The following is a 12,057-nucleotide window of genomic DNA, read 5'->3' on the forward strand; positions in this document are numbered from 1 at the left end:
CTTCAAGCTTGGGCAGTTGAATGATAAGTGATGATGGACATATGACTTTTTCCACTGTCAACAAGCTTTTCTGTTAAGTATTTTTTAGATTTAAGCCTCTAAATAACCTGATTTGTGTCTATTTTTGAAGCTCTGAATAATTTTTAGTTTTGCTGATCTTGTATTCTCTCTCTCTTTTTCTTCTCTCTTTTGACTGACTGAACTATTGTTTGATTTTTACAGTAAAGTATGGGAAAAATCAGTGGCACACAAAAGCAAAAGCAAAACCACTTGATTCAAATATGGACCCTTTCCAAAGGGTGCACAAAACACGAGTAAGAGTGAAATCACAGAAACTGGAACACAGCACCAGACCAGAGGAAAGACAATACACCAGCCACATCTCTAACTACCCTCTCACACAAAAGAGTTTTTGAATGTAAAGAGTAAAATAACAGATAGGCAACGCAGATTAAAATACAAATTGGAACAGGGTGTGCTCATTCAAGTTCTGTTTGATTGTTTTTCTATTTTTCCCTTATCCTGCAACCTCTCTGTTTCAGAATCACCTCCCACACTGTTTCAACTTGGCATCCGCCAACACATGCCCCCCCCAACTCCTTTCCTCTCCATCATTTTCCTGCCAATCAAAGGATCCAGGTCATGCAAGGAGCGCCTGCCAATCAAAGGTGGGGCTTGCTGAGGAGGCGGCTTCAAACGCATACTAAACCACAGACACACTCATGTACACAAGATGTCTTAACAAAGCTAAAAACATCTATATGTTATCGAGTGCGACAGTATCATTTATGTCTGTACAGAAACCAACACAATGAAGAACACAACAGCAAAGGTCAACCATGTTTTAGTTTCCACTCTCTGGATCATGTTAATTCTGTGGGGTGTTACATAATGTGAAGTATGTGCAGAGCCAATTAAACCTCCGTAGACAGGATTAAGAATAAGGACATAATTTTCTTATGCCAGAGCCAGAAAAATATTGCCAGAAAAGCTGACACAAAACTGACAAGTGTGCATGAGAACAACACAGCTACTATAGGTAAGTTGTTATAAGTTGACTGACAGCCCCTGCCAACAATGGTTAACATGATCACAGAGTCAGACTAGGTAATGAAATGAAACAAAATGTAAATTCTCATAATCAGTCAACAAAAAGACATCCATGCAAAGTCTCGGGTCTCTTCTACTGTGTAGTATGTTTGTGCTTAAAGGTGCTATATGTAAGTTTGTGCTATCACTAAATGGGCAATGTTAGCATTAACAGCTGTTTACTTACCAAGAGCTTCAGCCATTGTTTATAAGACAAGAGGTTAAAATAAGCCCTCTGGGCAGTGCTACTTCTTCAACCTCTCATGTTGGACTAAGGATAGACTGGATGCTAATGTGACTCACTACCACAAAGTGGCATTACTAGACAGAACAGGGCAGGGCTAGCTGGTTAGCATGCTTACTTCAGTAGAAGAAAAGTAGTGATAGAAACAGAAGCAACATAGGTGTTTCCTTCCATTTCAGAAGACAGCTCGACAGCTCTGGGCGACTAAAGGAATAAAGTATGATGCTGAATGAATTTCTCCTAGAGTGAGAAGTAACCATTTGCTAATGCTAATGTTGGCTATACAGAGATAGCAAAAACTTACACAGAGCATCTTTAAACTTTTATTACAGCAAAATCTGAGGTCTTTTCTGGTCTACTGTATGTTTAAATGGCTCCTGTTTGGAGAAACACATAGAGAAATACATTTGAGCAACTTAAACTTTACATTCTGAAGAAGATCTCAACCTGTAATCGGTTTCACTAGATGGAAATCTGATGATGGAAGATAGGAGTTTTTGACAGACTGCCGTGTATGTGCATGTGTGAGGGAAAAAGAACATTGGTGAGTAGGTTAAAAAGAAAGAGTGGGAGGTATATATGTGTGTGTAGCCAGCACAGTATTATAGTAAGACACAGGAGTGTGTGGTAATAAGGCTGTCAGTCACAGCAGGATCTCATTAAGACAGAGGAGCTCAGCCTCATTCCTCATTAGTCTGGCTTAACTACTGTCTACACACCTACACTCTGCAAGAAGGAACACACACACACACACAAATTTATACAGTGATGCATTTGCACACACTCTCGACACATGCTTCAAAACCTTTCAAACATTTCACACACTGTCACCAACACAGACACACATTCACATATATTTCTCACCCAATATTTACGGGTACTCACAAATCAAATGTTCATAAGTCACACACACACAACTGTACACGTACACCCACACACAGTATAACCAGGGTGACAGACAGTTTTTTCACCTTGCCTGTCACAGTTGGTTTTATCCTAAAAAACCAAACCAACCAACCATTCTGTTAAAGAAGTTAACAAAACCTCCAAATGATGGTTATTTACCTGCAACAGTGGCTTATACAATGGTAAAACCCTCCAGCTGCAGACAGATTTTTGCTTGCAGTTTGTGTTAATTTTGTGGCCAGATAACAGCACACATAAATCTAAAGTGAGACATCATCACTGCCTTTCTCTCCATTCCAGAAAGCTGAGTCTAAATGGTCCTGTAATTAATTTAAATGGATGTGAGTGTCACCGTTTGACTCTGCAGCGGTTATAGGTGTTCAAAAATATGCAAATACCCACCACTTTCCCACAACAACACGTTAGGTACACTGTGTATTAATCTGAAAAGAGACTTCAAATGTACTGTAATTTTCTATCTTCCTGACTCACCATAATCATGGTATCATCACAATGCCGTGCAGCTATTGCAGAGGATCTTTGTTGTTGGCTTTATTGATGTCTATATTGTTGGTTACAGATTGTGTTTAACAACACAAATGATCAAGTGGTGTTTGTCTTTGTAGCCCTGCCTCTACCAATCCTCATCCTAATTGTGAACACATCAACACACACTGATTCCCCGTAAACTACATTAAAGTCAAAGTGAAATCAAAATTAACCTTTGTTAAGAAATTAGTTGTGAAACATGTGAGGTCCAGTTTTGACAGTACAGTTTTGCTTTTCGTTTGAATAATATTTTAATGATATACTTTTTTCCTTGTTTTTTGGTTGATGACGTTGTTACAGAGAGCACTGCATTTTCCTCTGCTGGGGCCAACATTTTCTCCCCCTGCCTTTATCTTTATTATCAACACTGGACATCTGTACTGTAGTTGCATGATTGGATGTGATTACTTCATAGCTCGATGAATAAACAAAAAACACATTTTTGGTCAGAGCCTTTCACTTGACTTATGTTCAGTTAACTCCCTCCCTTCCTAACTGTATCATGCAGCCTCTTCATGCAGAGCTCAGGCAGCCACTACAGCAGCTCAGGTTGGTTTTGGAGTAACTATGAGCTTTAATGAAACCTGTGCTGCCATACTGTAATCAACAGCAGCTAATTAATGTGTCCACACCTCAAACTGTTATAAACATACACAAATGCAGTAACATGAAAGTAGATTAATAGATATGTAAGAGCTGTATGTGCACAGAAACACAAAGACGCACACTGACAAACACACACTCGTAAACAAAGACAAATACACGCGTGCACACACAACATATATTTTTATAATCAAAATATATTCACAAAGAAAGACTCACTGCCTGACTCTCACACTCATTCACACTCACACACACTTACACATACACAGACATAAAACATCTGTCATCACCTGCCGAGTCATGCAGCTCGCCACCTAACTATCCATCTGTTAATGTACTCATCCATTCATCAATCAATCTGCCCTCCCTCCATCTTCTGGCCATTTATTTTTTCCTGCCTTTGGCCCAAAGTCTGTGTACTTACAAGTACATCAGTCTGACTGTCAAACCACCCATCCATCCATTAACCAGTGTCTCCATTTATCCATTCAGCCATGAGTGCTCGCCATTTGTTTTGTCAAAAAGTAAAACAAATAAAACAGAGATTTCATCTTGCTGGACCAGCGTAGTTATTAAAAATTAGTTTGTTTTTTTGCTTTATTTTCTCCTCTGTGGATTGTCTTTATATGTGTATTGCCCATTTCCCATTTACTTGGGAGTGTTGAGAAATTGAATAGACTTAATATGGCACTCTCTTACTGCAGCAAGCCATTTCTCTGGAAAAATAAAACAAACACAGTGTATTCAATTCTAAACAGATTTCATCTTTTCATTTCCTTTCACTGAACTAAAGAGCAAACCCCGAGCAGAGAGTCATATCTGATCAATGGGCAAAAATTACAACAACTGGTAAAAAAAAAAAAAAAAAAAAAACTCCTAAGGCAAGTGTGCACAAAAAAGGAATATTTTAATATCCAGTGTTTTAATATTCTGTTGGAATGCTAAGATAACAAACCGCAACCCTCTACATATCTGTCATCCAGCATCTAAGTCTCTGTTAAACGCCTTCTCAGGTTGAAAATGCTCCCTACTGAACTGTTGAAAAATAAACAAAAAGGAATATTTAATATTTGCTTGCAAATGCTCGAATGATAACTTGAAACACTCCCCAAGTAATGTCAGAAACAAATATTCAGAGTGCATGTGTGAAAGATTTACCAGCCACATAAGTAGACCATTATCTAATGTTTTGGTCTTTCTGTATTCAGAATTTGTATTTAGAAATAAATGTATTTATTTTCAGTAACCTTGGGATTTTAACAAAATGTCTGAAAGCACGATTCCTCTAGTGGTTTTCCATTCCTCGTGTTTTTTATTCTGCCTATCTTGTAAGAGGCAGGTCATTGTTGGTATTTCCTCTGTGTGACCACAATTTCACTGCTTTGTTTGTCCCTCCATCACACTGGATGCAATGCTGAATTACTGTAGGTGTAGCTGACATGTGGTGTGTTAACCAGCTCTAATTATAGGTTTGTAGAAAATGACTTTAACCAGAAATGACAGGTGTCAGAGCAAGAATAGTGTGTCACTGCACCCAGTGAGCTTTAATTTCCCTGGGCAGACTGCCAAAAAGTAATCAATATACCGGCAATACTGTGTTCCCTCTCATCCATCTTTTTCTACTCTCTTCAATTTGTTCTCATTAAAGAAGATCCATTCCACAGTACTTTCCTTCTTTCCTTCACTGAGTGTTAAGTCCTGTTGTTTCTCTTCCTAGCACTTCTGAGTACATGATCATTTGAAGCTCACAGGAACACTTTGACACAGTCTCAGCAGACTGCTTGTGAATCTGTGATCCAAGAATTCAAGTGTATTCTCAAATTAAATGTTGAAAAAGTAAATGCATCTCCACAACACCTGAAATTTCTTTTCTTTCTGAATTCAGCATTAGATTCCTTGACATTTTCACCAAATTAGATATGTGAGCTACATTTTCATTTAGTTATAACCAGTAAAAAGCACAAATGTACATGTTAAGGCATTAGATGTAGCACTTGAATTAGCACTATAATGCAAAGAAGTAATTCATTGCCACATTGACTGTTGCTATTTTCCACTGCAACGTGTACTTACGTTGGCCCCAGCGGCCTGTACGGGGGTTCAGGTAGTTCGGGTAGAGCCCGTTGGGTCGATCCATTTTGGCTAGCAGCTTCCGGATGTGCATCACCTGTGATCATCACCAGATAGATAAATAAATAGAAAATATGCACCTTTTGAAAAAAGGGTAAGTTACAATATTTTTTCCAAATACATTTTTTTTCTCTTTCAATAATAATTTAACCATTTTTAAGTGTTGTGTTTTTTTTAAAACAACACTATGTAACATCTGCCGAGTAACACTGGCCTCTGCAGCTGTAAGTGGTAATTAGGTACAAGACACTGGCGGATTAAATTTTGTTGGGCTCTGAGTCCGAGTGGTTAAGGGTACTAGATCCTGCGTAATCCTAGAGGCTGACAGCTCATGCTCAGAAAACAAAGCCTATCAAACGCTTCACCAGAGTTCACCATTTCCTACTCACTGAACAGCAACATTGCCAAACAGTGTATATTCCTTATTATCCTCAGAAGTCCCTGTAACAAACACATCAAACTTTGTTCATAATTCTTGATATTATCAAAGTTTCCTGGCTGGATATCAGTGATGAAAGCTGTTTGTTTTTTTAAATGACTTCTTATCTTTTTAACTGATGTACAGTTCAGCATTACTCTTGAATTCCAGCAGCTGATCACTCAGTTATGCACTTCTCGCAGGAGATTGTACCTGCTCACTGAAGTTACATAGTGCATGAACAGGTGTTCAAGGAGCAGAGTGGGAATGACAGTTACATAACGTTGCTTTAATATACAGCACATCACTTTTCTTTGCCTTATGCAATTAATTCTTATGTGAAAAGATAAGTAAATGTCACCCTTCTTCTTTTTTCTTTCTTTCTTTCTTTTTTTTTGCACACACAGTAGAAAATATACTTCTGAGTGCTACCTTCTGGTAGTAGGCAGGATTCCCAGTCAGATAGGTGAGATGTACAAACTCCATATGAAGAGTCCCAAACTCAGCCAGGATGCTGCTGCCCGCCGACGCCCAACCCCAGTTACGACCAACGCCACTGCAGAGGTGGTGGAGGAGGGAGGGAGGGGTGGGAGGGGGTGAAGAGATGGTGAAGACAGAGAGAGAGAGAAGGCAGGAGGAAAGAGGAGAGTGGTTGATGTAATGGACATTGAGACATAGAAAGGAATAGGGACGGTTGGACAAGAAAAAGAAAAGGTTGAAATTCTATAAGATACCCAGTGTAAAAGAGTCATAAAGGTTTTAACTTGAATAATCATTTTTGGCTGATAAATCACGGGATCATAATAAGTTTGGATGTGCAAAACAATAGATATTAAAAAAATAAACATAAACACAACTTGATGTCATTGATGACTAGATTTTCTAGTAAATAATGTGTAGAAAAATTATTATTTGCAAATAATGACATAGTTGATGAATAGCAACATAAATACACTTTGAAATGCAAAAGTAATTCTCTCCAGTTGTTAGAATTTTTCAGGTAAGACAATGATCCATCTTGATAACCACACCAAACAAGAAAATATATTTTTTCAGTCTAGTGAAACATGGCAGAGTTGGAGTTGGACTGATCACAGCCTGTGCAACAGGTTCACCACTTGTACAGTTTGTCTCATTCACAGCAGGTAAAAAGACCTTTACACATGGCCATATGTGACACAGGAGGCATCTGGAACTGCTTCAATTTTACATGAGTACATGTAACATTAATAGGTTCCAACTTGAGTGTGTGTGTTCCAGTGTGTGTGTGTGTGTGTGTGTGTGTGTGTGTGTGTGTGTGTGTGTGTAGAGAGAGAGTTTGCCAAAGGCACCTTGTTTGTCTGATTAAAAAAAAAAGGAAAAAAGAGAGAGAGATGTGTCACTTGTCTGTGTTTTCAGTTTAGATTAAATTCCTGTGTCTACAGTTATTCCTGTGGGCATCTGCTTATGTATGAACATGTGTTTAAACTTTTTCTCCATTGGGTGTGTTTGCCTAGTGGGAGATTAAGGCAAAACACAAAGTGTCCGCTTTCTAATGAATTAGAATTACCTTGAGAGACACACATCCTGAACAACCTGCCTATGCATTTCACAGGATGCTGATTTCACACACACAAACACACACAAACCGGGCTAGGGTGCTTAGCAACAAAGTAGCCTACGGATTAATATAGCAATTTCATTTAATTTCCTTGTTTCATTCACTGAGTAAGTAAACTGATAAGCACACACACACATGCAGGCACACTAAAACACTGTCTCACTTTCTTCACAGGTACAAATAGGAAGGCAGCAGAAACTGACAAGAGGAACAGAGAAGGACTGAAATATTATGGCAATGCTGAACTTCAAGCTGAGCCTACAACAGGAAAGAAGACCATTGTTACAAGCTGCAGGTTAACAGAGTGGCTACAGGCTTCTAAAAGCTGGATTTAACACTTTTTTCCACACATTTTTGCGGCCTGTTAAGAGACAAATTTACACAGGATCCAAAAATTTCCCTGAAGACTTAAAGTCCTGCTCTCTCTCCCTTGTAACTCAGTGCAGCTACACCAGGAATAATACAAGGTCAACAAACTCTTTTCAATAACAAGAATGATGAAAGGTGTAAGTTGTCCTGCACTTGCAGCACAGTTTGTAAACGCCTACACAGTCCTGTGAGGAGGTCTAATTAGGCAAAAACAAAGTGAAAACACCTGTGTGGGTGGACCGTAGGATCATGTGTGGGAGCTTTAAAACTGTTCCAGTGCTTTAGACCTCCACAAATTAATTCAGTACTCAAATATAGTATGTAACAACATTTAAGACCTTTAAAAGCCTTAACTTTCCCTAGTAAAATTAGAAAATTAAGGATTTTAATAAATCCTTGTTAATGCTGTGAATGTTTTCTACGACTGCACTGTGTGTCACACTTGTCTTGATCACTGTTGACAAGTGTGTGTGTATGTGTGTGTATTCTTGTACTGCTGTTGCTGAGTTACAGTTTCAGACCTTTATAAGATATATATAAGATATTATAACACAAACATTCAGTCAGTATATGCACAGGAGAGTCATGTAGCCAGATGAGGAGGATCTATCAATCTGACATTATGATTATGTTAATGGTAAAATAACTTCTTCATACTGTCTGCTGTTTGCCTCTTGAAAGTACAACAAGTCCATCTTTAAAGGCCTAAGTTCACAACCTGTCAGAGATTGATATATGGGCTAATTTTCGAGTCTGCATTGTCCCACCCAGTAGTTTTAAGCTACTTAATTAATCTTCTGTGTTCAGTCTATAGAAAACAAATGCTATTGCTTCTCAAGAGCAGTGAGCAGAGGTCATGAGTTTTGTTTGCCAGCAACTGTGTATTAGTGATGGAGGTTAACTGTGATGATAGCTCCAACCTTGCCCTGGTGCTTCCTGACCGGTCACCGGAAAGTGACAAGAGTGGCTGGGGCTAACTGGTTAGCATGCTAACTTCAGTAGAAGAAAAGGAGTGATAGAACTAGAAGCAAAGCATTGTTGTTGCTTTCCCCTGCTGGAGCCAGCTCTTGATGACTAAAGGAATGAAGTTTGATGTTGAACTCACACCCTTTCTTGTAGACTGGTAAGTGAACAGCGGTTAATGCTAATGTTAACTTCAGATACACTGTATAAGAATGCTTGATGTTTCTGGTGTGATATTTCAGTGCTTTTGCAGATGTTAGATTTTGATGTTATATAGCAAACCATTGTTTGGTCCATGGAACAAACCTTTGGTTAAAAGTGAAAATAGAAAAACCTACAATCTGGGTGGTTGCTGGCTGATCGGTGTCAATATCATTTCTGCTTTTGAGTGACACATCTCTCTTTGTATTTATCTCAGGTTAGCTACTGGATATTTTCAATGGCAGTGTCACTAACCTCTTAAGATTGACCATGGCCCAGGGAATTCCTGTGGGGGTATTAAAGGCAGGGAGCAGCTTCTCAGCTAACTGGACTGCCTTTAGTTTGAATACCTGGAGAGAGAGACAAATGGGGAAAGAGAAAGAGAGGAGGTTCACTTTAAGATTGGTTAGCTTTAAAATACCCCTTTTACCCCTATTGTGTTCACTTGGAATATTCAGTAGTCCATCCATGTTGCCTCCTTTATATTCTCCTCAAACAGCTGACAGGTACAAGCATAAAACAACTGCTAACAACCAAAACAAATGCAGGATGAAGGCAAAATAAGGCAGAGTGAGATGTTAGGAGACAGACGATTGCTAAATGATGGCCACACAGTGTCAGAGCTGAACAGATTTATGGAGGAGACTGGCAGACTAATATATGCAAAACCTCCCTTCAAACTGTGCTGCAGTAATATGAAATGTTGCAGAATACCACTGAGATGTCTACAAGAAAAGCTTGGAGGTCAAAGCACATCAAATGAGCTGAGCGAGAGACCAAAGTACACATTCTGAGTTGGACTTCTATTATCATGACTGGCGTCTAATTTATACAGACTGATGTGGGGGAATGGACATGTGTTCGTTTTGAGATTACACAAGTTCTTGCACTCGTCTGACAGATGAAGGCCCAGAAAAACCTGCTGCGGAGCTTGTTCTTTTCTCTGTATGCCAATCAAAAAGATAAAAAGACACTAAGGTTATTCTGCTGCTGAACTAACTGGATATGTGTATACTGAAAGCTGGAAACTGTGGTTGTATGAATGGTTTGAAACTGCTAAGAAGGCAAAAATTCATGCATTTTACATCTTACAGAGCTGACAGACACCAAACTGACAACAAAACCTCTGTGGACAGGTGCTACAGAGTTTGGACTCTCATATAAAATTGGCTAACAGTGTTTTTGTTAACTTTTCCTGAGAAGCAGCAACAATGGCCTCTGCAGCCACAGTATATACTTACAGGCTGCTGGTGCACTAAATTCTATTGGGCTCAGAGTCTGAGCAGTTAAAACAGAACTTATCAATCACTCAGGCAACAAGCACAAAATCATTATTGTAAAAACTAGCATTGACACTTCATTACTCATGTCAACGCAGCATTTGGCTTATCTCACCAAAAACATTGGAACCCACAGCAGTTGTGTGCTAAAATGTAAATGCTAGGAGCTGGTCAAAGCTAGCTTCTTCTTACAGCCAGCCAAAGACTCATTGTTGGTGGTGTGTAGTAATGCCAGAAAGCATTGCACACTTCTTGCAAGAGACTGTAACCAAAGAACCCAAGTCATATAGTGCAAAAACTTAAATTTGGGGCACAGAGTGGGATTAATTTCCCTTTATTTTAAGGTAAATGGTTACATAATGTTTCTTTAATGCCAAACCAATATTTCTATCAAGAAAAAAGCAATACGGGCATAACTGCAAAACTGCCAAACAGGAATATAAAAATCAAGTGTTGGTCACTTCTTAAATGACAAAAAAAAAAATCATGCTACATGCTACTGGTTGAAGGATGGTGAAATTTGGTATTACAAATCTAGTTTTACTCTACAATATTTAAAAAAAGCATGACTACACTCTGAATGCTGGACTGCCAGCAGCTGTCAGACAGGTGTATCAAAAAGGTCTGACTACCTGTGTGCATGACTAAGTAATTTTGATTCAGTTTGTCAGAAAAGTCAGAGAAAAAGCAAATAACTCAAGACTGCCAGTGCCTGGTCTTTAAAGATGTTGAATTTCCACTTTTTCAAAGTATATTTTACTTCCAACTTTTAAGTAAAAGTTGTACAACTTGCAGACAGCAGCGAGGCACAGGAGAGCCACAGAGAAAAGCACTTCAATATGAGGCAGACATGGGCTGATTCATCAACACAATCTGTCAGGGCTGAGCAGTTTTATAGAGAGACCAGATCTATGGAAAATTCCTGCTGTCTCACAAAATAAGAGGGAGCAATAACACATGCTGGTGTTTGCAGAATACTTAAGCAGCCAGTGGGACATCTTACGAAGGACTTGGAGGTCAAACGGTGGAGTTAAACATGAGACAAATACAGAAAGAGAAGGGAGAGGAAGGGAGAGAAAATGGTGCAGTCAAACAGATGCAGAGATAGGCCTGTATATGCAGAGGACATGAAGTGCAAGACTGAGAAACGGGAGAGAAAAACTTGGTAAGGAGGATGAGAGAGGATCAAAGAGGCAGAGAGAGGGAGCGATAAAAAGTAGCCTGATGCCTGGAGGAGACTACACACTGGAAGAAAACTCCACCGTATCATCCCTGAGGATAAATGCTGCCCAAGCTGCAAAAACATACACACACTTAAAACTACTGATGTGCTGTTATCAAATTTTCATGCTTTGACTATTGTGGCCAAAAATATAATAGTGAACAGCCAACAACCTAACCCTAAATACTACTGTTATTATTTCACACACCAAATACACTTGCAAATATATGTGGGGGTGTAGCATCTGAAGGCCCATATATGGTTTTTATTTCCTTGGAATGTCTTAAATTTCACATGGTTTCTATTTGTTGGGGTCATGCTTAAGTTAATAGTCATGAACATAAAAATGTAAATGTTAGGGAGAGGGGCCTTCTTCCCCCCTTCTCTGTTTCTTGGAATAAGAAGTCATTCTGTGAGGTCCGGATGTCTCGCTATAGATTATGAAGATAATTAACCTATATATACTGATGTTTAGTGCTGTTA

The 12,057-nt window shown here is 39.0% G+C and overlaps 1 protein-coding gene across 3 annotated transcripts in view; it reads right to left on the reverse strand.

The window, feature by feature from the left end:
- Nucleotides 1-12,057, reverse strand: part of man1a2 (mannosidase, alpha, class 1A, member 2) — a 121,469-nt gene that overhangs the window by 16,268 nt on the left and 93,144 nt on the right. For all 3 annotated transcript variants that reach the window (XM_018660689.2, XM_018660690.2, XM_051067269.1), the window contains exons 7-9: nucleotides 9,328-9,422; nucleotides 6,372-6,495; nucleotides 5,465-5,558 (exon numbers count right to left, since the gene is read on the reverse strand). In XM_018660689.2, the coding sequence (XP_018516205.1) occupies nucleotides 5,465-5,558; nucleotides 6,372-6,495; nucleotides 9,328-9,422 (313 nt within the window). The remainder of the gene's footprint in view (nucleotides 1-5,464; nucleotides 5,559-6,371; nucleotides 6,496-9,327; nucleotides 9,423-12,057) is intronic.

The sequence above is a fragment of the Lates calcarifer genome, linkage group LG1, assembly GCF_001640805.2.
Source record: "Lates calcarifer isolate ASB-BC8 linkage group LG1, TLL_Latcal_v3, whole genome shotgun sequence".
Classification (NCBI taxonomy): domain Eukaryota; kingdom Metazoa; phylum Chordata; class Actinopteri; family Centropomidae; genus Lates; species Lates calcarifer.